This window comes from Spermophilus citellus, assembly GCF_964194105.1.
Source record: "Spermophilus citellus genome assembly, chromosome: 11".
Taxonomy (NCBI): Eukaryota; Metazoa; Chordata; class Mammalia; order Rodentia; family Sciuridae; genus Spermophilus; species Spermophilus citellus.
The window spans coordinates 130,128,376-130,152,790 of NC_138192.1; the positions used below are offsets into that span (position 1 = coordinate 130,128,376).

The 24,415-nt window shown below is 50.2% G+C and overlaps 1 protein-coding gene across 1 annotated transcript in view; it reads left to right on the top strand.

Annotated features, from left to right (window-relative positions):
• The first annotated feature begins 5,184 nt into the window (after positions 1 to 5,184).
• Positions 5,185 to 24,415, top strand: part of INPP5D (inositol polyphosphate-5-phosphatase D) — a 110,075-nt gene continuing 90,844 nt past the window's right edge. Inside the window, exons 1-2 of the mRNA XM_081261875.1 lie at positions 5,185 to 5,563; positions 21,741 to 21,804. Of these exons, the coding sequence (XP_081118001.1) occupies positions 5,430 to 5,563; positions 21,741 to 21,804 (198 nt within the window). The 5' untranslated portion in view covers positions 5,185 to 5,429. The remainder of the gene's footprint in view (positions 5,564 to 21,740; positions 21,805 to 24,415) is intronic.

The window sequence follows — 24,415 nt, forward strand, 5'->3', positions numbered from 1 at the left end:
ACTAAAAAATAAATATTTAAAAAAATTCTCTCTCTCTTTTAAAAAAAAGAATATAAAGAAAGAAGATGTTTTGTATAGTGTGTTTTAAGTGTTATTACAGAAAAGTGAAAAGTTTATGAAAATTAAAAAGTTTATAAAGTAAAAAGTTATATAAACCAAAGCTCATCTATTTTCTTTTATTGTTAAAGAAAGAAAAATTGTTGAATGGATATAGTGTTGCTTATGCCACAGGGTCTTAGAGTCTGCCATGGTGCCAGTCACGCCTGGGCCTCACGTTCACGCCCTGACCAGCTGCCAGGGCTGCAGCTCCATCATGCTAAGTGCTCGGCAGAGGTGTGTGCCAATTTTCTTTTCTTTTCTTTTCTTTTTTTTTTTTTATCAAACATAAGCTACACCGGTCCTGTGTTTAGGAATATTTGGATATACAAATATCATTGGGTCGCATTTGCCTACTGTATTCAGTACAGAGCATGCTGCTCAGGCTTGCTGCCGCGGAGCTGAAGGCTCTTCCATACAGCACAGATGTGTGGCAGGCTGCACCCTCTGGTCAGCATAAGTCCACCCTATGGTGTTCACACAACGGCAAAATAGCCTACCACACTTCTTAGAGCAGTTCCCTATACTAAGCAATGCATGCCTGAATCTACATATAGCAATAGATGTGGCTCTAGATCTCTATCTCTGTTATATCTATTAGACAGATAGTGTGTTAGTCAGATCTGAACTGCTGAGAACAAAATACCAGATGAGAACAAATTAGAAAGCCAGCCTCAGCAAAAGTGAGGTGCTAAGCAACTCAGTAAGACCCCAACTCTAAATAAAATACAAAATAGGACTGGGGATGTGGCTCAGTGGTTGAGTGCCCCTGAGTTCAATCCCGGGTACCTCTACTCAAAAGAAAAGAACAAATTAGAGGAGGAAAGTTCATTTGGGCTCAAATGTTTCAGAGGTTCAGTCCATGGTAGACTGTCTCCATTGCCCTGGGCCCAAGGTGAGGCAGAACATCATGGCAGCAGGGTCTGGTGGAGGTCACTGCTCAGCTCATGGAAGGCACGAAGCAGAGAGAGAGTGGGACATGTCAAGGACAAAGTATATAATTCCCAAGGCACACCCCCAGTGACTTACTTCTTCCAGCCACGCTCCGCTGCCTATAGGTACTATCTAGTAATCCACTCAAATTATTAATCCACCAAATGGATTAGTCCATGGATTAGGTTACAGCTCTCACAATCTAATCATTTCACCTCCCGTGTAGACACAGGAGCTTTGAGGTGACACCTCATGTCTAAACCATAACAGATAGTCAGCTAGATAGTGTAAATTCATTTTAAGGAATTAGTTCATGTGATTGTGGAGACTGGCAAGTCCCAAATCAGCAAGGCAGGCAGGCTGGACACCCAGGCAAGGAGGGACACTACGGGTGAGTCTGAGGGCAAACCAGCAAGTTCCCTCTTCGGAAGTCAGTCTTTTTCTGTTACGTCCTTCAACTGATTGGATAAGGCCAACCTGCAATATGGAGGAAGGCGTTCACTTTATTCAAAGTCTACTGATTTGAATGTTAATCTTACCTTTGAAAAAAATGCCTTCATAGACATCTAGAAGAACATCTGACCAAACATCTGGGTACCGTGGCCGGGCAAGTCGACACAGTCACCTGCATAGCCCTTTGCTGCTGGTGGCGGGGTGAGCACTGGGAGACACCTGTCAATGTGGCTCAGGCTGGAGGGGACTGGAAGCCCTGGACACCCCAGGGGCCTCTATGAACACAAGAGGAGAAGGGAAGCATGAAGTTTACCACCTAGATATGTTGTCCACTCACATGTGGAGCGACCTCTGCCTCCTTGCTCTCCCCTCAGTCCTGTCCCTACAGGTGGGACTTTATGGTCCCTCTCCTGGCTTGACCCCTTCTCATACCCTGAATCCTATTCTGCTTCTGATCCATGGTAGAAGGACCCTGGGGCAAGTAGCTTGACGGTGTCCCCGTAGTACTCCTCTCCTAGCTGGTGTTGGCCTATGCTGGGCTCAAGGGCAGTCTAGAGCCTGTTCCAGGACCTGCCCGCAGGAGGCTTCACATGCAGAATCTGGGAAAGCTTGGTGCCCTCCAGGAGGCTCCCCTTCAACTCAGCCCTGACAGTTCTTCCCAGAGCTTCCAGAGCTGGCCGAGTGCCCCTGACCAGGGGCCTGCCAGACCACCCTGATGCCAGGCACTGACCTGACTTTCCAGAAAATGTCCAAGCCTTCCTCCCATGCCAGAGACCGACCAAGGCTAGTGGTGCCATTGGGTGGGCTGCCCTAGCCTGGCGATGGACCCACATGTGTCCTGACCTCACTTATCTCCCTCCACGGCTTTCAAACCTCTGTCCCACATGTGGGGTTGACTAGATGCCCAAGGAGCACAGAGTCTCACATCCATGAAATCATTCTGGGGCCTACAGCTGGATGTAGCTCCCAGGAACTGCTGAGCAACCCCAAGCACGGAGGGCAGCAGAAAAGGTAGCAGGGGTTCTTTACCCTCTACACCCTGCCAACAGCATGCAGGCTGCCACTCTACTGCTCTGGAGGCCCCTGTCCAGGTGTTAGTCATCCCCTCCAGTAGTTTTTGGAAACACTGCTGCACAACCCCTGCAGGCTCTCCCAATCAGCATCACCTCCCACCTCCCATCCACACCAGGTGCAGGTAAACATTTCTGGAGAATGGGGCTGCTGTCATCATAGAAATACAGGAATGTGGCAATTGTGACATTCATGCTCCCCTGACTTTTAAGGCCCAGTCTGTCTGTGCTCCTCTATAAATGCTATAAAATTCAGAACTGATAAATTCAACACCATAAGAAAATGAGCTACGACTTACATTTCCTCACCGACTCTGGGTAAGACATGAATTGGGGTCATTGACGAAGGAAAGGAATGACCTGAGAGGGGACTACCGGAAGTGGTGTTCGTGGGTGGCCCAACACAAGGAGGTGGTGATATGAGTAATGACGTGACCAGCATGGTGCTGGGGAAGCACAGAGGCCAGAAGAGCTCTGTGGGCTCGCTGAGAACAGGCTCTGCAGAGCCACACAGTGCTGCAGATTGCAGAGCTGCTGCCCTGAGCCCCCGCCAGGCGCGAAACCAGAGAAGGGTGCTCTGGACAATAAAACCCAGAGGAGCTGACTTCTGGATCCAAATGGGAACTAAAAGCAGGGACATCAAGAAGGCCCTCCATGTGCACCAGCTGGATGTCAAATACAGGCGTGATTAGCTCCTCTCTGGCCATTCATCTAAATCTTGATTGACAAATATCTGTGCTTCCAGAAATTTTAGAACACTTTCTCATCAAATTCTTTATATAGACACGAACGCTGCAAAAACTATTTCCCCAGGCTCCGCCCACCTCAAGGGCCACTCTGATCTAGATGCTGGGGTTGTCTGAACTGGGGGCTGAAGGCAGGGGGGTGAGGAAGTTGACCGTGTTAGATGGCTCAGGCAATGGGGTGGGAAAGGAAGTGAAGAGGGATGGACCTTAAAAATTAGGAAAGTGTGAATGTCACCTGTGTGTCGTGTGTCATGCTTGCATCTGGTGAGCTTGCTGAGTTGAAGGGCAAAGATAGTGTGATGAAAGTGTGAGGGGCAGGGCAGGAAGCTGGGCGTGGAGGGAAGGCATCTACGTGTGGCACTGCCTTGCGGGTGGGGGATCTCTAGAGGTGAGCCGGGCAAGGCACAAAGGGATCAAGACTGCAGGTGGAGCCTCCCACTGGACCCCGGAGGTTGTGGGAGTCATTGGGGAAGTGAGGGGACGTGTGCAAGGACACATGAGGGGCACTTGGAATAAGCAGAAATTTCCTAGGAGAGAGCGATGAGGTGTTGGGTAGAAATGCCGTAGGGGAACAGAGGGCTTCCCCAGGGCCGCTGCAGAGCCAGAGGCCACAGGGCCAAGTTGGTGAGGGAAGGCGAGAGTCGAGGCCAGCTCTGACCTCTCCTTTGTCCCTGTGCCTGGCCCAGGGCCTGGCCAGAGTACTTTTCTGGCTCTCAGACTCATCTGTTGTGAGTGGGCTGTAGGTGGGAGACTCGGGGCTCCTAGTTGGGAACAACCACAGCACAGCTCGCTGCAGGCCCTGGCTCAGGAGCTCCTTTCAGAGCTGAGCCCTCAAGTCAGAGAAGAGGAAAACGAGGCTGAGAGTGACAAGAAGTTCCATCAACCTCTTCCAGCTTGAATATTGGGGGCTGCCAGGCTTAGGCCCCTGGAGGGGGTCTGTTGTGATGCCCCGGGGTCTGGGGTGGGAGTGAGGCCACCATTTGTGTAATAGGTCAGCGTTTGCCCCTGTATCCTTGGTTAGCCTGACCCAAGGACTGAAGGCACTCAGCTCTGGGCCCTAGGGAAAGTGTCCACCTCAGAGCCCTCAGAAACCTGCTGGTACTGAATGGTGACCCACAGAGGCAGCTCCCCTGTGGCTATGCCCACTGTGAAGTCTGCGCCATCTGATGGGCCACCCTGGACTCTACTGTGATGCCAGAGTCAGAAGGAGTATCGTCCCTGGCCCAGTGGCCAGCTAGCCCCATGAGAAGCCCTGAAGGGAAACCCTGCCTGCACTGGACCTGTGGACAGTCCATGCCCTGAGCCCTCCAGGCTCCCTGTGGGTCTTCCCGCCAGGTGCAGTCACCAGGGCAGCACAGCCCATGGAGAATGGGTCACCTCCAGGGACCGAGGGCAACAGAGTCACAGGACTATCCCTGGGCCCTCCGAGTCCTCAGCACTGGGAGCCAACATTCTCCCAACACCCAGGTGTAGGTGTCCCGATGCTTGTGAGTCTCCAGTGGGCAGGGACCAGGTTTGACTCTATGTCTCCATTTTGCTCGTTTTAGGGACAGGCCTCAGTCCAAGTCCAGAAACTCTGCCCTTTGGGTATGTTGGAGGGTGGGCAGGGAGGTGAAAAGCCCAAGGGTAGACCGGGAGGTTCAGGGGTCTGACCAGGGCACGACCATCCCACGTGGGCAGCAGCACAGGCCTCGGTATGGCTGCTGCGTTGGCCCGTCCACAACCACTAGGCCACACTCCTTTAGAAGCAGCCAGGGATGCGCTGAGCTGAAGGAACGGCTACTTCCCCCACGCAGGACTGTCGCTAATTCTGGGTGTGTCTAGAAGCTGAGTCCCATGACAGGGAAAGACAAGGCCCAGAGAGGGAGAAGGAGGGGCTGCAGACGGTGGCTGGACGGGTGTGAAGGTGGACGACGGGGGCCTCTCTCTCTCTCTGTCGGTTTCTGTAATGAGGAAGTTCTCTGCAGCTCAGTTTCCTTTCCCTCACTGAGTGCTTGAAACAGGAAGTTAGTCAGTTAAGCTGGTGGCAGCAACAGAGGCGACTGAGAGGGGACGGTGGCAGGTCTGAACACAGGGCCCTCAGTCGCCCTCGGTGGTGTGTTGGTCCTGGGGGTGGAGGCCCATACCCGCCATGGTCCCCGCCTGGAACCACGGCAACATCACCCGCTCCAAGGCGGAGGAGCTGCTCTCCAGGGCGGGCAAGGACGGGAGCTTCCTCGTGCGTGCCAGCGAGTCCATCCCCCGGGCGTTCGCACTCTGCGTGCTGTGAGTATGCCACCCTCTTCCTGGGTCCTCGGCGGGCACAGAGACCCGAGGGGTGACTTTGGAAGCCGAAGCTAGCCGGGGGCTGGCCCTGGATGGGTTGTTCTCCCATCGCAGGACGGAGTGGCCTGCCTGGCACGCTGCCATCCAGTTTGTGGGGTGGTCCAGCTGAGGCCCACCTGGGCTTGGCCTTGGAGTTCAGGGAGCCCGTCTTGCGGCAAGGTTGGCAGTGCTGGAACTCTCGGAGCCACTCTGTGCTGGGTCCCACGACTCAGCTGCCCATGAACTGTGGTGCTGGGGACGTCCTCGGGCTCCAGAGGCAGGAGAAGGGGGTCTGGGTTCTTTGAGCCAAGAACTCGGGGCTCCGTGGTGGTGGGTGTTAGGCAGCGGCTCACCAGCTAGGTGTGAGTCCAAGATGCCCAGCTCAGAAGCCCTCCTGCACCCAAGCAGTGGGTCTGAAGGGAGCTGCCATCTGGGGAGCCGAGAGCCTGGGTGGGTTTCAGTTCACCCAGAAGTGACGTTTTGTCCCCAAGAGAAGAGGAGGTCACCCTCATCCCAGCAAATCGCTCCACTCACGTGAACCCTCTCTTCTTCCCTGGCACTCAGCTGTGTCCCCCCCCATTTGGTCAGCACCCCCATCAGCTCACTGCCCCCCACCCTTCCCCCCGTCTGGCTTGTGCTGTGGCCGAAAGTGCCAGTTGTCCTGACAAGAGAGCAACCACTTGCTGAAAGTTCCTTTTTAACAACCCCTTCTTGCCCGATGTCCAAGGGAGGCCCTCGCCCCTGCAGCGCTGTGGTCTAACCACGTCCCCCTCTTGGGCCGCAGGCAGTGCCAGGGTGCAGTCAGGAAGGGTGTGTCCACCCAGACACTTCAGGTAGCAACCGTGGGCCAGCAGGAAGGCCCCCTCAAGCAGCTAGAGCCTGCCTGCCTCCAGGCAGGGGGAAGTGGGTGACTGACCACAGCCCTGTTCTGAGCCCTGCTCACGCGGGGACCTGCTGTGCTCAGCGTTTACTGGCTGGTGTCATCCTCAAGACGACTCAAGTACAGGCCCTCCGCCCTGCAGATGGGGAAACTGAGGCCCGGGCAGGTTAAGTGAGAGGTGACAGTCACCCAAGATCATCTATGCCCAGAGACTGCAGCTAGACCACCAGACTGTGCTGCCACCCTTCCCGCCCCCAGCTGGACCTGAGACCAGCCCAGGCTCACAGCCACCCTGCCCTGTGGAGTCGGCAGTCAGCAGCTGCCCCTCTGAAGGCTGACTGCCCGCCCCCCACCCCCACACTTCAGAAGGTCGCAGCAGCCAGGACCTCCAGATGGCACTGCCCGATAGGGACTCACCAGTGAAGGGGCCTTAGAAATGACCTGAGCTTGGCCTGACTCTGTGGGCCCATGTGACACCAGTGGGCCCTTGGCCAAAAGTGACTGTTCGGTGTTGGCTATGTCCCCAGCCTCCAGGCCATCTCATGATGCTTCACATTAGTCCTGTGACCCCCCCAGGAGTATGCTCAGGTTGCAGGGGTGGGGCCTCAGTCTCTCTGACTCTAAGCCATGGCATCTTCAAGTCTAGGTGGCGGCAAGTGGACCCAGAGCCCGAGAGGCCTCCAAGAACCTCTAGGCCGGGCGGCCCTGACTCGAAGGGGACAGACTGAGGTTGGCCGTGCTGGCAGCGAGGAGCCAGGCCTAGGTCCTGTGGTGCTACCCCCGCTTCTCCTCCCTCAGAGTCAAGGCCCTGAGCAGAGGCACCTTAAGGGGATGCCCATGGTGCCACCTAACGATGCCACCACCTATTAACCCCAGCCTGGACAACTCCTCAGTCTCCCTGGCCCTCATCCCAAGCTCAGGGCTCCCCTCTCTGCTCTGCTCTGTCAGGGAAGCCACTGTGGGCTGTGGGTAGACATAGGCCAGCAAGCCTTCCCACCCTGAGAAGCCCTGTAGACTCTCACCCTTGATTTTGCCAATTAAGGAAACTTGAAAGTCGGGCACAGTGGCACATGCCTGTAATCCCAGTGGTTTGGGAGGCTGAGACAGGAGGATCACCTCAGCAACTCATCAAGGCACTAAGGACTTAACAAGACTCTGTCTCAAAATAAAACATAAAAGGTGGGGGGGCTGGGAGTGATATTGTCAAATTATATTGTTATATTGGTGCATGTATGAATCTGTAACAACAAATTCCATCAAGTATGTACCACTATAATGCCACCAGTTAAAAATTGTGGAGGAAAAAGGAGGAGGTGCTGGGGATGTGGCTCAGTGGTTAAGCAACCCTGAGTTCAATCCCTAGTGCCAAAAATAAAAAATAAATAAACAGACTTGAAAACCAAAACTAAATATATAAGTAAATGACAACTGTCATCTTCCACCACCTCAGTTTATGACATGAAGCAACTTTAAACATCAAAAAGGCAGGAAGGACATACTCTTTTAATTTTTTTTTTCTTTTTTAATTTTAAGCCAGTCCTTTTAAAGCAGAGACTTAACTTCCTGAAAAACAAACTACATCCTTACTTTTCCCTGTTTCCTGGGGACTGGTGGAAGCCTGGCCCCTCACTATCGTGGTCCCTAACCAATGACAGGGACCTCCACTGAGGCCCAGGCAGGAGCCACAGGGCAGAGATGGAGTACAGGGCAGCTGGGCTTTCCTTGGTTCCAGAAGTAATGGTCTGTGCACCCAGCTGTCGTCCTGGCTTCCAGCCAGGCTGTGGGGACCAGGTCATGGTCAGAACCCTCTAACAACCCTACTTTCAAAGTGAACCACAGCCAAGCACAATGGCACATGCCTGTAATCCCAGTGACTCAGGAGATGGAGGCAGGAGGATCCCATGTTTGAGGCCACCCTCACAACTTATTGGGACACTGTATTGAGATTTAAATTTTTTTTTTTTTAAAGTGAGCCAGAACTGCAGAAGGGAGCCACAGGTACTCACTTTTTTGCTCTGAAAATGTCTATGTCGAGAAGGACCACATGTCCCACCACCAGGGCACCCAGGCCTCTTTCTGCCTGGGCCCCAGCAAGCTTCTCCCTGGTCCTCTCTGGTGGGTGAGAGGACATTTGTAGGACCTCCGCCTGCTGGGTTTGGTGTGTTTGGGCTCCAGGCCCCGAGGGCAGCCTTGCCGGAAGAGAGGGTGGGATGCTTAGGAGAGGGTGGGATTTGACCAAGATGGAACTTAGGGATGCGGGGAGACACTGAAAGACAAGATGGCAATTCAGTGCCACGCCTGTGGCTTAGGAGCACACATTCACCTGGTGCCCTTTATTTCCTTAAAGGGGTCAGCCCTGTCACCTACCCAGGAGGAAAAACTTTGGCCTCCCCTCTGCTGCTCAGAAAGTCCTACTCTAGTGGGAGCCTGCGTTGCTCCTTGGGTCACAGAGGACTGGCACCGGGACACCTGGCAGAGGTCCAACCCTGCAGTCTTGTGAAGGGGGCTTGGAGCGTGAGGGGTGGCAGGCTCTTCTGGTGGGGCCTGTGTCACCCTCACTGGTCCCACCCACCCACGGTCAGCCCTACTCCAGGGAGTCTGGGAGCCCTGGAGAGGAGGGGCCATAGCCCATCGTGGACGGAGGACTTTAAGAGGCCATCCCTTTTGTGACCTTCTTTACGATGTCGGGGCCAGCACACCTGTCAAGCACCTTCAGGGATGGGGCTCCACCAATGCAGGGCCCATGGGCAGCAGGGTGACCTTCTCTTGCCCATGCTGCTCAGGTGGAGCTGGAACAGTGGCCCAGTATTGTCACAGTGCAATCTGCCCTCCCTGAAAAAGCAACCAGGGCCCAGAGTGAGCCCACGTTCAACCAGGTCAGTTGGCTACTGTCCATTTGGAGCTGCCCATTTGGGCGGTACGAAGAACCACTCAGGAAAGAGTTGTCCTCCCTCTCGGGGAAGGAAAGCCACGTGGCTGGCTTTGGCTCTGAATCCAGCGCCTGCTCCAGCCAGCTGAGGTGGGGAAGCCCTGGGGTTTCCCTCAGCACATGGCCTTCCACAGGCCACTCAGGCATGACAACAGGGTGAGCTTCCTCCTGGGGACAAACTACCAGAGAGCCTTGGACTTGGTGGCTTTGTCAGCACAGCAGGAAAGACAAAAAAGCACAGAAGGACATTCATCACCAGAATGCTATTTGGGGAAGCGTTCTCCTTGTTGGGAATAGTGTGGAAAGGCCCCGGAGCCAGCAGACCCCAAACCTGCCCTGCTAACGTGTGGCGAGGCCCGCTCTGTGTGCCACAGAAGACTGATGGGGCTCACCTTGTGCCAGGGACCGTTGCAGGCTCTTCACGTGCACTAGCTCATTTAACACCCTCAGGGCCTTCAGAGGAAGCAGTGCAATGCCCACCCGAGAGATGGGAAACGCTGCACCGAGAGGTCCTGGGACGTCGTGGGCTGACAGGACTCATAAATGGCAGGGCCAGGACTTGCATCCCGCTGTTCTGGGGAGAAAGACAGAGGAGACTGGCAGTGGAGAGACGGGTGGGGCGAGGAGAGAGAGAAGGCCTGGAGAACCATAGAGTGGGGACTTGAGGGGACAGAAGTGTCCAGCAGAGGTGCTGAGCCATGACCCGTGGTGTGAGTGGGTGTGCGGCTATCTCCCTTCCTCCAGCCTCCTCCAAGCCTTTCATAAAATTGACATGGCTCATTAATTACTTTTGTGTAGATGCAACAAGGCGCTGTTCCGCGTGGGGTATGTGCAGCAAGTGGGAAGAAAGGCTGGCGCAGAAGGAACCGGGGCTGGAGACCCTGGGGCTCCTGAAATCTGTTTACATAAGAAAACAGGCCAAAAGGCTTTGTCTGCAAATGGCTCTTCTGAATTTTATTTCTGCATGCCTAACCAGGAGGCAGCTATATGCCAATGAAAGCCTATGTACTCCACTCAATTGTATCATCCCTGTGAAGGGACTCAGAACAACCCTGTTACGATCGAGTGGCTCCAGGTGCTCCGTGCCCAGGCCCAGCAGCACCCCAGAGCAATTCTTCTAGGTGGGAGTAGGCGCTGGCGTGTTTTACACATTTGCCTGCCTGGTGGGTCAAATCACCTGTGCACAGACACCAGTAGTTCATTTTGCTTGAGTGATTCCATTTCCCTGGGACATGAAGCCCTGCATCATAATGAAAGGTGGTCCTCCTAGCCAGACCTCCCTGTCCCCGAGACAGAGTGACAGGAGCTCTGTATTCCTTCTAGTTCATGCCAAGCCATGCAGTCCTGAGGAGCAAAGGCTCTGGAGTTGCCTAAATCTGATGAGACAGTATTTCCATAATTCTCCCCCCCCCTTTTTTTTTTTGTACCGGGAATTGAACTCAGGGATCTCTCAACCACTGAGCCACATCCCCAGCTTCTTTTTTATAATTTATTTGGGGACATAGTCTCATTAAGTTGCTTAGGGCCTCACTAAATTGCTGAGACTGGCTTTGAACTTGCGATCCTCATGCCTCAGGCTCACTTGTTGCTGGGATTACAGGCATGAGCCACTGCACCCAGCAGTATTTGCACAACTCTGAGCTTCCTGACAAGCTAGTATCCTCACAGTGATCTCATTGGGTTAGATTCTTAAATGAAGATATAATTCACATACCGGAAAACGACCCTTCCCACACTAGCATGCAATGCAGTGCTTTTTAGTACAATCACAATGTTGTGCCACCAACACAATCATCCAACTTCAGAACATTCTTAATACTCAAAAAGAATCCCCGCGCCCATTAGCAGTCATTCCCCGCCCCCTCCCCCAACCCCTGGAAACAGCTAATCTACTTTCTGCCTGTACAGATTTGCCTATTCTGGGCACTTTATACATATTGAATTATATAATGTGTGGCCTTTGGTCTCTGGACCTGCTCACTTGGCGTAATGCTTTGAAGTTCCTCTTGTAGCACAAATCAGTCCTGTGGCTAACAATCCATGGTGCGGATGTACCATCTCTTATTTCTCCATTCATCAGTCTAAAGATGTCTGGTTTGTTCACACTTTTGGGCTACGGTGAATCATGCTGCTATGAACATTCATGGACAGGTTTCTGTGTGGATGTGCATTTGCATCAGCCTTGGGCCAGTGCCCAGGAGTGGAGTTGCTGGGTCCGGTGGTGGTTTGGGGTTTGACGTTTTGAGGCGCTGCTGGACTGTTTTCCACAACTGCTCCACTTGACATTCTCACGAGCCACAGGTGAGGCTGTTTCTCCACATCCTCCCCAGCACTTGTTTTTATCTCTCCTTTTGGTTATTGCCATCGTAGTGGGCATGAGGTGGCAAGTTATTGTGGTTTTAATTTGCATTTCCGTAATTAATGATGTTGAGCATCTTTTTATGTGTATTGGCCACATGTATCTTATTTGGAGAACTGTCGATTCATATTCTTTGCACCTTGAGAAATGGAGGTATTTGTCTTTCTGCTGTCATTTTGTTAGGCTATTGAGAGGACAGGATGGGATGATGTGGGCAACACCACGGCTGGGCGCATGGCAGGCACCCACTGAATACTTTGCATCTATAAAAATACTGTTGGGCATTATTTTTTATGAACTAAAAATTGAGGAATGTCATCTCAGAATCAGAGAAGTAGAGGATCCATTTGTGAAGAACGTTCCACAGCAGGAGAGAGCAGAAGTGGCCAAGCGTCACTTCTGGGACTTCCTGGAGGCCTCCGGGAGACTCTGAGCTGTCATGTGGGGCCTCCTCAGAGGAAGCGCTCAAAAAGATTGAGGCAGGAAGAGGACTTGAATGACGCATGCCCTAGCTGCTGGGCCAGGGTGGAGTGCCTGGGAGCCTGAGGGAGGGAGGACTCTGGGCAGGGGCCCGAGAAAGAGCACCCAGTGGACCAGGGGAACAAAGGCAAAATCAAGGAGAAGGTCGGGTCATCTTAACACCATGGGGTTCCCAGTTGAGGAGGAAGTGCTGGGGGTGCTGAACTCCTCCGGCCCTGAAGAAGCTAGACAGAGCACAGAATGTTCCGTGGGAGTTCCACTCTCACAGAACAGCAGCAGCAGAGCTGTGCCCCTTGGGAAAAGAGGGTGTAGCAGGTGGGGAGGTGGCGGAGCTTGTGACAGGCATGGGCCAGATTCTCTGTGCTCTGAGTCCAGCCTGCCATCTTGAGTGTCTCCTATGCTTGATACATGCTGGGTCTCCACTAATTAAAAAAACCATCATATTACCCAGTACCAGGGACTCCATCCATTTGGGTGCAAAGACCAACTGTATACACCCAAAAGACCAGTTGGGCCAGCCAGCTAGGAGCGTGCTCTGCAGAGAAGAGCCCCTTCTGCCTGGGCCCTGCCGCTGTCAGTGGCCAAGTAGGAGTAGATGGATCTCTGATAAACAGTGCAGCCTTCTTTTGGGCAAATTTAAAACAGAAAAATCATCACCCCATCACCAAGCAACTAACATGAACCTTGTTAATTTGTTAGCATGTCTTCTCATTCTGTCCCTCTCTCCATACATGTGTATCATCTCCATTTTACATACACATGTTATGCACATGCAATATTTAGACATGTCATTGGAGCCTGAGGTTTGGGACAGCATCAGCATTTTCCTGCTGAATTAGGATTTCTTTCTAACTATCACATTTGATGGCTGTATAGAGTTCTGTTACACAATGTGGCATACTTCATGAAATGATTCTTTTGTTGTCAGACATTGAAGTTATCCTCAATGTCTCACTGTTACAAATATGACAACGATGAAGGTCTTTGTGCAAAAATGCTATATACATTTCTGGTTATAGATTCCCAAGGTTGGAATTACTGCGTCAAAGGATAGAAGCATTTTAAGACATGTGTGTGTGCAAATACACCCGCGTGAGTCTTGTACTAGGGTTCAAACCCAGGGGTGTTCCACCACTGAGCTACACCCCCGGCCTTTTAAATTTTTATTTTAAGACAGGGACTTACTAAGTTGCCCTGGCTGAACTCAAACTTGCAATCCTCCTGCCTCAGCCTGGGTCTACAAGGGTGTGTCACTGCCTCTTAAATTGCTTTCTAGAGATGTGTTCCAATTTATGCTCCAGCAAACAATACAAGAGTGCCCACCTCATTCCAACGTCTGTGTTCTGCATATTTTCACTTTGAAAAACATTGCTAAGCTGTAGGGTGACAGGTAGTTGATGTTCATGTTGACTCGCACTTGACTGCAGTCGTGTTGAGCCTATTTGATAGGTTACTGAACTTCCTAATTCCTCTTTGGTGCATGATCTGTTCAATTCTCTTTGCCATTTTTGTTTCTAGTCAAGTTGTGCACTTTCCATTAGCTGCTTACATGAGTTGTTTGTATCACCTTTGTTGCAAATATTTTCACTATGGTTTGCTTTTCTATTTCAAATTTTTTGACATTCAGAGATGGTAAAATTTTGTAAAGTCTGTAGATATTTTCTTTCATGATTTCTCTCTTTGCCTTTTCAATGCAGAGAATTCCTCTGCACACAGAAATTCACTTGTTTTTTCCTGGGGGAGACAGGAGGGTAAAGACAGGCCCCTGGGGTTAACAGACTCGGCTAAGAGATGGTTCTCCAGCAGTTTGCTGAACCCCTGTTTCCTCATCTGAAAAGCAGGGCTAAGAATACCTATGTCCTAGGTCTGGGTGGACTGAATGAAATGAATATTGTGTGCTTGCTTAGCACAGGGCTTGCAAACACACACGGAGTGACTAGGAGCTGTTGTCTCTCTCTCTCTTTCTCTCTCTCTCTCTCTCTCTCTCTCTCTCTCTCTCTCTCTCTCTCTCTCTCTCTCTCTTTACGTTGAACCTCTTAATCTCTCTGGAATTAGTTAAATGAATGGTATAAGATAAAGACCCACGTGTGTTTTTTCTCAAGTAACTACCTTCCCCCAAACCTCTGACTGAATAATTTATTCCTTTCCCTTGGAGACTCCTTTAATATATATATATATATATATATATATAAAGCCTTTTGTGTCTCTTTCTTTCCTGTTTATCCTGTTGCATGTAACATATCTAATGTATTACTACAATTTTACAAAATAGTTTATTTTAAGATTTTCAAATGTACTGTTTTCAGGTATTCTTCTGGGTGAACCAGATAATAATTCTGTCAAGCTGGGGGTGGGGGGAAGGAATTAGCATAACTACTTTAGACTAGTTTTAGACTGGCATGAAATCCAAATGCAATTTGTAAAAAGTGACATTTTAGTAATATTCTCTCTTCTTAATGATACATATGATTATCTCTAGGATTTATATTTTGTGATTTTTTTCCTATAGGTCCTGCATATTTCTTGTTATGGTTACTTCTGGTTACTTTGTATTTTTGTCACTATGGTGAGTGACACTTTTTCCCCTGTAGATATTGGTTAATGGTAACTTACAACCTATAGAAAAGATTTTATAAATTTGTCTTTTATAATATCAATTCACCCATGCATTGTTATTTCAAACTGCTTTTCAGTTCCTTCTTCTTTCTTTTTTTCTTCAAATATTTTTAGTTGTAGATGGACACAATACCTTCACTTTATTTATTTGTTTTTAATGTGGTGCTGAGGATCAAACCCAGTGCCTTGCATGTGCTAGGCAAACACTTGACCACTTAGCTAAAACCACAGCCCCTCTTCTATCCTTTCTTGATAAACTCTTATATCATCTGTAAACTATGATCATTTTTTAGTCTCATCCAAATATTTACAACTGTAATTCAGATTTCATAATTCATTGCATCGGTGTGTATTTATAAGATAATGCCATGGATAATATTGAAAAGTTCTGTGACAATCACACGTGGCATTGCCTAGGAGGGACTGACCCAGTGCCTGGACCATAGAGGGGACTGCATTAAAGTCAGTTGGTATTTGTTGTGTTAAAGAGGGAGCTGTCTTTTCTAAGTTTCACAGAGTTCTAAAAAACTGAGCATTGAATTTCACCAAATGTCTATTGTGATGACATTAAATAGACAAATGCCCTTTTTCATTTACAGGCATAATAACTTCATTTGTGAACTTTCTGATATTAAATTATTTTTGCATTTTTAAAATAAATTCTTCATGATGATAATTTTTTTTGCATTCTGAATTTTATTTAGGGTTTGTACATATGTATTCATCCGTGAGATTGGTTTATATGCTTTGGGGCATGTCATGGTGGAATAGTCATGTAAGGTTTATAAAATATCCTGGAGCCATTTGTAGAATATCATCATTATCTGACTTTTGAAAATTAAAAAAAAATGCTGACAAAACCACTTCTTCTAACAATCATTTAGAGAGATAATTCTTTAGTATTTTCTTCCATTTCTTTTTGGGTGTTGATAAGCCTTGCCTATTCCTTTGCATGGCACCTTTGATCAGTTATATTGTAATGTGCAGAGGACAATCCATTGGTTAAGGTTTCCAGGTTTTCTTATGCACAGTTTTCTATTATGGTGATTTCTCATCTTCCTTTCTGCATTTCTAATTTTGGGTGCGGTGACCAGGATCCCAGCAGGAAGTGGTGGCATATTCAAAAGAGATGGAATGGTGAGCAGCCTGCTATCGACCTGGGAAGGCTTTCTGCCCCCTTGACCTGAGGTCTCAGGGGAGGGAGGTGTGTCACCAAGTCCAGCATGACTGCAGCTGTGAGACAGGCCACCTGGCTTAGCTGTGGTCTCCCGAGAGGGAATTTGGCTGCTGCTGATCTGCAGCAGGCAGGATGGGCTCAGGGGAACAAATACCCCACCTGTCCCTCCCATTGGCTGAACCAGGGTGAAGCAGCCCCTGGGATGGAGATGGTGTACGCAGGGCAGGTGGAAACGACTTAGAGTGGGCGTTTCTTTCCTTTGTTCTGTTTGTCAGAAGTTTATCCACTTAGTTTTCAAGTCACATGCTCTTAAGTTCATTTACCTATTCTTTTTTGTTTTTTGCTTACATCTGTGTTGTTGTTTGGGGGCTGGGGATTGGATAAGGGTGAGGGCACCCCCACCCAGCTACATTCCCAGCCTGGTTTTGCATTTAAAAAATGGCCTCTGTCCTCTCAGGAAGCCCTCTTGCATGCTGGGGGAACGTGGTCTGGCTTGTATTTCTCACCTCCCTCTTATTGTAAAGCTGCTCTGTCTTTTCCCTCAAACTCTTTCCTCCTCCTTCACTTTCTCTGGACCTGTGCTGCCGCATCCTGCCTCCCTGGTATTTGTTCTGCGCTTTATCTCAGTTTTCACCTGGAGTCTTCTGCCTTTGGACATGCAGTCGTCTCTTAAATCTGACATTTTGCAAATTGAACCTTTTTTTAAAGGTTGATTTAAAGGATGATTTTCTTTTAAGAACAATGGTTCCGGTTAAGATGGAGACAGCTCCTTGGAACTCTTGATGGGGCCCTTTCTTTTGAGCGACGATATGTTTTCATAGTCTGATGATTTTTCTTTTCTGAAAAGAACTGTCAAGAAAAAAATAGGTTCTTTTAGAGATGGAAGTAGATTTCTGCCCAAATTTTCTTACCAAACATAAAAAGAAGGACAGGAGACCCCAACCCAAGATTCAGCTTCTGGGGAGGCAACTGAGGGGGTGGTGGGACACACAGAAGGTGGGCTCCCTCTGGGAGTCTCATTCCTTGGTCTTTGCCTTGTGCAACTTTAGGACAAAGGGCTACCCAGGGAGAGGGTGCTCCAGCAGCACATGCCCACTCACCCCCCTCTCACCCTCAGTCCTCCTCTTGCTCTTTCTCCTGGGGCGGGGCCAGGGGGGCAAATCAGCAACTAATGGTCTTTCTTTTCTTTTTTTTTTTTCTTTTGGTACCCAGAGGTGCTTCACCACTGAGCCACAGCTCCAGCCCTTTTTAAATATTTTATTTAGAGACAGGGTCTCACTGAGTTGCTGAGGGCCTCGCTAAGTTGCTGCGGATGGGTTTGAACTCTCAATCTTCCTGCCTCAGCCTCCCAAGTTGCTGGGATTATAGGCATGCGCCACCAGGCCCAGCTAATAATGGCCCCTTCTAACTCATCAATTTCAGCACCCTGGCTTCCCAGGACTAAAAGACATTTTCTCTTATGTCTACATTGGTTAAATGGCTTTTTGAATGCAGACTTTCCAGCCCACCCCATCTTTCTCAGAAATGTGCACCACTCAGCCAAGAAAAAGAGAAAATACAGGCAAAAAGCGCTAGAAATTAGAAATGCTGCTAGTAAGAGTCACAGAGGGATTGAAAAGCAATTATAGGAGCGCAGTGAGCAGATGGGCGGACGAGACCAAACACCACCAAGGCTCTTGAATCTTAGTTTGCTTTCTGTGTCTCTGTGGGGCTCGCCGTGTGAAGGGTGTTTCTGGACGTGGCTGGCAGTGTTCACCTAGGGCTAATCCTACAGAAACAGGGGATCAAACCCTGGTTGTTTCTTCCCACTCCCCTGTGCCTGTCCACTTGTACTGCACTAAAACTCTCAGTGACTCCTCAGGGTGGAAGGGGCACCTTCCCACCTCTTCTCCAGATCAGCACCGGGCAAGCACCTGCTCCTCAGCACTCAGAGGGAGCCGCACAGGACATCTGCTCTGAGTCCTCCTTCAGTTAGGAGCAGAAGGGAGAGCTGTCACCTGACCTGGATCCCCAGTGGGATCCCCATATTCTTGAAAGTGACCCAGTCACTCAGAGAAGTTGTGACCAAAAGCATTAGTCCAACCATCACCAAACCACCAGAGGAGCTGGGAAAGGGCTGGGCAGACCTGTGGCCTCTAAAGAGAATGAGCGTGTTGTTCAGATGGTGGCCCAGGGCTGTGGTGGTCAAACACTATTTAGTTGTGGAATCTTTGCTTTAAATATTTTTCCTGTAAGATTGTGTGTGTGTGTGTGTGTGTGTGTGTGTGTGTGTGTGTTCTATGCATGTGGGCACAGGTGTGTGTTACCACTGAGTATGCATGCACTGTGCTGTACATATTTAGGCCTAGGATATGTGTGAGCAAGTGTGTGCATATGGGCACGTGTGTTGTGTGTGTGCCCATGTGTGGATATCTGAGTGCATATAAGGATCCAGGGTGAAATGCAGCTGCTGGTGGGGGAGGGAGGCCAGGTTCCCTGGGGAGGCTCCAGCACCCCGTGGAATGCAGTTGGGACCTACTGCTCTCCTGAGGGGTGGTGGTTGTGTGGTGCTGCATGTTTTCCCTGAAGATCTAAACTGACTCCCCCAAGCACAGAGCGAAAGACCTGCATTAACCAGGCAGGTCATCGGCATCTGCTGAGATGACCCCTCTAAGGGGAGAGCATCTTCTCTTCCCTGTGGTACCAGCTTTTGGTTCTGACCTGCCTCAGGGATATGGGCCGTTTCCTTGTCTCGGTGTTTCAAGAACATCTTTGAAAAGGCCAGAAAGCCTGGTCTGCTGCTCTTGCATGCACTGGAGGGGCTTTCCTGTTCTGAGTGGCTGCTTCTGGGTCCCCGTGACTCCCTGCTCTCTCTTCCTGTCTGCCAGCTGGTGCTTTGTGCTGGCCGAAGCTCTTCCCTAGTTAGCTGCCCTCTGCCCAGTGGCAGTCCTCACCATCCCTCATTTGTTTATCTGCAAGAGGAAGCTCAGAGCCCTGAAAGATAAGGCACTGGCTGGGTGGAGCTGGCCTCTGGCTTTGTCTGAGAGGCTCTGTGTGCAAAGGGGGATGAGTCCTGGTTCATGGGGATGGGGTGAGACGCCAGAGTGGGGGAGTTCTCTGTGTCCAGGGATGTCTCTGGAGGTGAGTGACATCAGACCAGAGATTCTTCCTTGCTGTCTCTGATACAGTGTGGCTCTGAAGACAGAATAGGGCAGAAGGATGGGCACTAAAGGGGTGGGAGAGAGAGAGAGAAGAAATTTTCCTGGGCAGAATTTAAAGAAGAGTGTGGAAGTGAAATTTTCCAAAACATTGCTCAGAGTTTTCCTTAAGCATTCAATGGTTCAAAGTCATAAAATTAAATATTATAAAATTTGCCACATAACATTGTAAAACTTCCACACAGCTAAAAACCAAACAAACAAACAGTAAATACTGTCAAAATAACTCCATCCAGGCACTGTGGTGCACATGGTAATCCCAGCGGCTCGGAAGGCTGAGACAGGAGAATCTCACGTCAAAAGCCTGCCTCAGCCACTTAGCAAAGCCCTAAGCAACTCAGCCAGACCCTGTCTCAAAATAAAATAAAATAAAAGGGTTAGGGATGTGACTGAGTGGTTAAGCCCCTCTGGGTTCAATCATGGATAACAATAACAACAACAACAAACTTCAAAATATACTCTAGCATAGATCAAAAGTCAATGTCATATAAATGAAAGATGATACATAAAAATGAGAAAAAACATGAAAAGGAATTCACAGAAAAAGAAATAGAAACAACCACGGAGGAGAACATGCTGAACCTTTCTCATAAAGACAAGCAAATTAAAGCAAGCTGTCATTTTCTTTCACCTCTTAGACTTGCAAAGATTTAGAAGTCTGATAACAGTCAGTTGGCAGGGTGTGGGGACACAGACACTTTCAAATCCGGTTAGTAAGAGAAAAAAATAACACCAAGTGCATTGGAAGATACTTGGTAGCCTCTGTCAAAACATAAAGTGCCCAAGTCCTTTAGCCCAGCAGTCTCCTCCAAGCACTAATAAGCATCCATCATGCTGTGCTCAGCCTGGCCAGGTACTGTTCTGAGTGCTCTCCACACATGAGCTTGTCCAATCTACACAGCAACAGGTACATGTTGTGTTATTGTCATCTCCATCTAACTGATGAGGAAACTAAAATGATGCATTCACCCAGGTACACAAAGATGGAGGGGTAGAGATGTTCACTGCAGTTTTATTTATAACAGCAAAAATCTAGAAATAACTACCTATCTATCACCAGGGTCTGGCCAAACACATAGCCACATATCCACATGGTGGAACATGATAAGAAGGATAAAAACCCATTTCTCTCTCTCTCTCTCTCTCTCAGCTCACATGAGAAGACCTCTAAGATATTTTTTTCTTTTGGTAAAAAAGCAAATTTCAGAAGAACATATATAGTATGATTTTACATGCATCTTTTAAAGATATGTACATATAAGCTTGTGTGCATGTTTAAGAGTTCTGGAACATTTTGCAAACAGGAGTAGTAAATCCAAGAAATGGATCTCATGGGATTGGGGAGGAAACGTATTTTTCATTCCGTTTCTTTCTGTATGCTTTTTTTTTCAACTAAGGTACAATCAAGTTAAATAATCTATGTAAATGTTTGGTGGAGTGTGTGGCCCACAGGAGGGACTAAGTGAAACTTCTACAAGGAAGCATTGCCTTCATGGCAGAGACTGGCCCCTGCTTAAGGGATCTGCAAGCATAGCACATTTTCAAAGTTCCAAGCGCCCCAGTGGGAAATGGGGAGAGATTTTGTTGGGAATGGACCAGCGGCTTCAAGGAAGAGTCCAGACAGCAATGGCATTCCCCCAACCTCCAGTAGACGGCCGGGCTCGGCCAAGGGTCAATGGACTCCTGTGGCCATCATGGCTGCCAGGCTCCTTTAGGTTAGGGACCACCCACCATGTGCCCCTCTATCAGGTCACTTGAGCTAGAACTAACTCCCCCTTCTACTCAAAGTTTCCAGGAAAGTAAAAAGTACCTTCTCTTCCCCCTCCCCCTGAGCCAAAGAAGGTGGACTTTCTAGAAAGAGAAGGGAGTCTGGGGTGTTCAGTACTCAGAAACAACCTTAAGTTTCATCCCCCAGCTGCTGGGGCAAATCTGGGTCTCTGAAGGGACAGTGACCAACCTCTAGGAAAAGAAAACCATGGGGCAGAGTGTCCAGGGAAGGGGGAGAGGGTTAGTCAGGGGAGAGGTTGACACTGAGAGAGCATGGCTTTGTCCCTCGTGGTCCCCTGCGGCCGTGCCTGAGACCCATTCACTATGACTCCACCTTACTCCACTCCCTGGGAGTCTTAGTTCTTCTTCAAACACCCCTCTTGCTCCATTCTCATGGTGAGCATGGCAGCTAAGAGGTGGGGGCGGCCCTTCCAGACAGTGGACACCTTCAGATTGACCCCATAGCTGTCAGCATGGAAGTTAACCATGTGTCGGTGCCCAAACGACCCCGTCACCTTTCCCAGATGCTCCTTGTATGCTGTGGGGGTGATCAAGCCTCCATTCATGTCTGCTCGGTGTCAGAGTTTGTCACCAGCTCAGAGGACTCTCGGCCCTAAAGTTTGGAGACTTTGTGGGCAGACTCTTCAACTGCCATCAAGGAGCCTGTCCTTTCAGTGACTAGGAAACTGGATTTTCCTGCTTGGGTTCTAATGAAATCTTTGATCTATTTCAGGTATCGGAACTGTGTTTACACTTACAGAATTCTGCCCAATGAAGATGACAAATTCACAGTTCAGGTAAGTCCCTTGTGAATCTGGAAATCTAGACCTGACTTGAGCCTATACTGGCAGAGAAAGAGAGAAGAGGAAGAGGAAGAAGAAAGCCCATGTCCCGAGTATGTAAGGGCCTGGCTGAGCCTGTCCTCCTCCAAAGCACATGGGTGGTTTAGCAGTCAAGGTGACCCTGCTCTGAGATGCGACAGAGCAGGCATGCCAGGGGTTAGTTGTGTGCAAGAGGGTGAGAAGTACCTGAGGGGAAGGGGACGCCCAGAGACACAGGAAAAGTGTTCCTGGTTTTCTTTAGTTCTCTCAAAGGAATGTGCGTAGATGGTCTGGGAAGGGGGGACTGGGGTGCACTTGCAGGAAGCCTGCAAGAGTCACACGTCGCAGCCCTCGAGGAGTGCTGTTGCGAGCGCTCTGCTGCTCAACACCAATGCTCGTGGCACCTGCTCTCACCACGGGAAGCCCGGTGCTCCAAACTTTCAGCTGAATTTTACAAAGAAAAATCAACTGCACCCATCCACCCGGGAAGTGTGGGGAGACTACCCTAAGCACAGTTTGTGGGGTAACAGTGGAGGCTTTGTTCGACCGCAGTGTGTGATAACGGAGTGCTGTGGAAGTCAGGGAAGTTATTTTTATCTGGCTGCATCAAGAGAACATGGGGGTGAGAGAGAGAAGGAGGCAACGGTCTCAGTGACCTCGGTGGGGGTGGGGTGGGGGTGTACAAGTCCTCAGGGACCATGGTAAGAGGCCCAGCAACCAGCAGCACACAGCCATGCTAGAGCAGAGCCGCAGGCCCAGACGAGGGTCTGGAGGAGGTTCCTTGAAAAGAAAGTGGAAGCAGAAGTGGGAGGGGGCGAGGGGGAGGGGAAGAGGTAGGGCACAACTGCTGGTTCTAAACTCCAGGGGATGATTCCCCTTTCAGGATGCAGGGTAGACACAGAGCTGCACTCAAGGGCCAGAGAATAGCAGGTCCCTGGGGCAAAGAGATCCAGAAATGTGTCAAGAGGGAGGGGAAGATTCATGGAGCAGGCCTCTCAGGGTGACTGATTATGGGGACCAAAGGAATCACTTCAACCAGCCGCTTAGTCCAGAGTGTGGGACCCTAAGGGGTTGGAACCAGCCCTGGGGGTCACAGAGCGGCCTTCTGGGAGGCAGGGTCTGCTCGCTGCCGGGCCTCACAGACAGGCAGGTGTGGCTCAAGCAGAAGCGCTCTCCCCGATGGAAGTCAGGCTGAGCATTGCGCTCCTTGGTCATTGCCGCATGTGTGTCCCCACCTTGGGACAGGTGAGGACACCATGCCACTGGAAGGTCTCCGGCTGGTCCTTGGTGGAAGTCACCAGGGTAGGACTGTCCTTTCGGGTACTTGGAACCTTTGTCTCTGATGTGTGCCCCTCACCTGCCAGGGTGCCCTGGGTGTGGCTGGCCCAGGGGAGGCCTTCTTGGGGCAGGCAGTGGGCCTCATGGTCTACCACACTGCTTGAGTCGGGGACCTGTGAACTTTGCCAGCAGGTTGGCATCCTTCCTGGGTGGTTTCCTGAGAGGACTCAGCTCTCTTAAGTTAAAAGTCGGTCAGCGCCTTTGATCTTTTTCCCCTTGTGGTTTACTCTATTCCTTCAAAGTGAAGAAAACTTTAAGTATGACTGGGAAAGACGTGACTCTGTGGCTTCTCGAGCAGGGTCTGTACCAGGGCCTCTGAACACAGACTCGTCTGGAGGCTGTGCCCGAGTCCTCACGTTCCTGCCCTGGTGCTTCCTGTGACGCTGTGAATCGTCACGAGTACTGCTTCGGCTTTGAAACCCAGAGCCTCACCAGGCCTTGGGGTCGTCAGAAACAGACTCACTTTGGCTAAGGCGTGCGCCGGGCTGTGGCCTGGGTGGAGACGTGCACAGCAAGAAGGCCACTCAGAAGGCCCTCAGCTCGGGGCCAGAGGACACGGCCCTGTCCAGGTTCCACCTCTGCCTCAGCTCATCTCTGTGGGTTTGCTCCTCCCCTCCGGCTGGCTCCCTTTCAGTTTCTGGTCCCCTGGGAGTCTGATTGGCTCAGCCCCAAGGATCCCCTTCCTGGGCCATGAACCTGTGAAGGACTTGGCTGTCTGGGAGCAGGTGTCTGCCTACCATTGGAAGATGGGGACAGAATCTTGGGGACAGGGCCTGGCTCCCTAAGGCCACCTCCTCAGGGCAATGGGCAGGCAGTTTTCACAGAAGGCACGTGGGCCTGCTGGACAAATCTACTCCTTGCCTGTGACCTCTTAGGTAGCCAGCACCAAGTAACTAAGGAACCCGGGGCCTAGGTAGTCTGAAGAAGTTTCCACCTTAAAGACTGCACCTTCCTATAAAAACACACCTCCTGAAATAAATGACAGATGTCCTCTGAGGAGTGACACTGTCCCCGTAAGCCAAGCCTGAGGCCCCCTGAGACGCCCTCGGCCGTCCTTGAGCACTGCAAGTTTTAACTCAAGTTCCTCTTTTCATATTGAGGTAAACCCTCGCACTCCTTCCTGAGCTTAGCCACAGTTTCTAAACACCTCAGTCTGTTAGGTGCCACCAGAATGTGAGGCTGCCCAAAGAAGCAGCCACTGACCTGAAACCCTTCCTAGGGAAGACCCGAAGCCTCCGCTGCCTTAGCT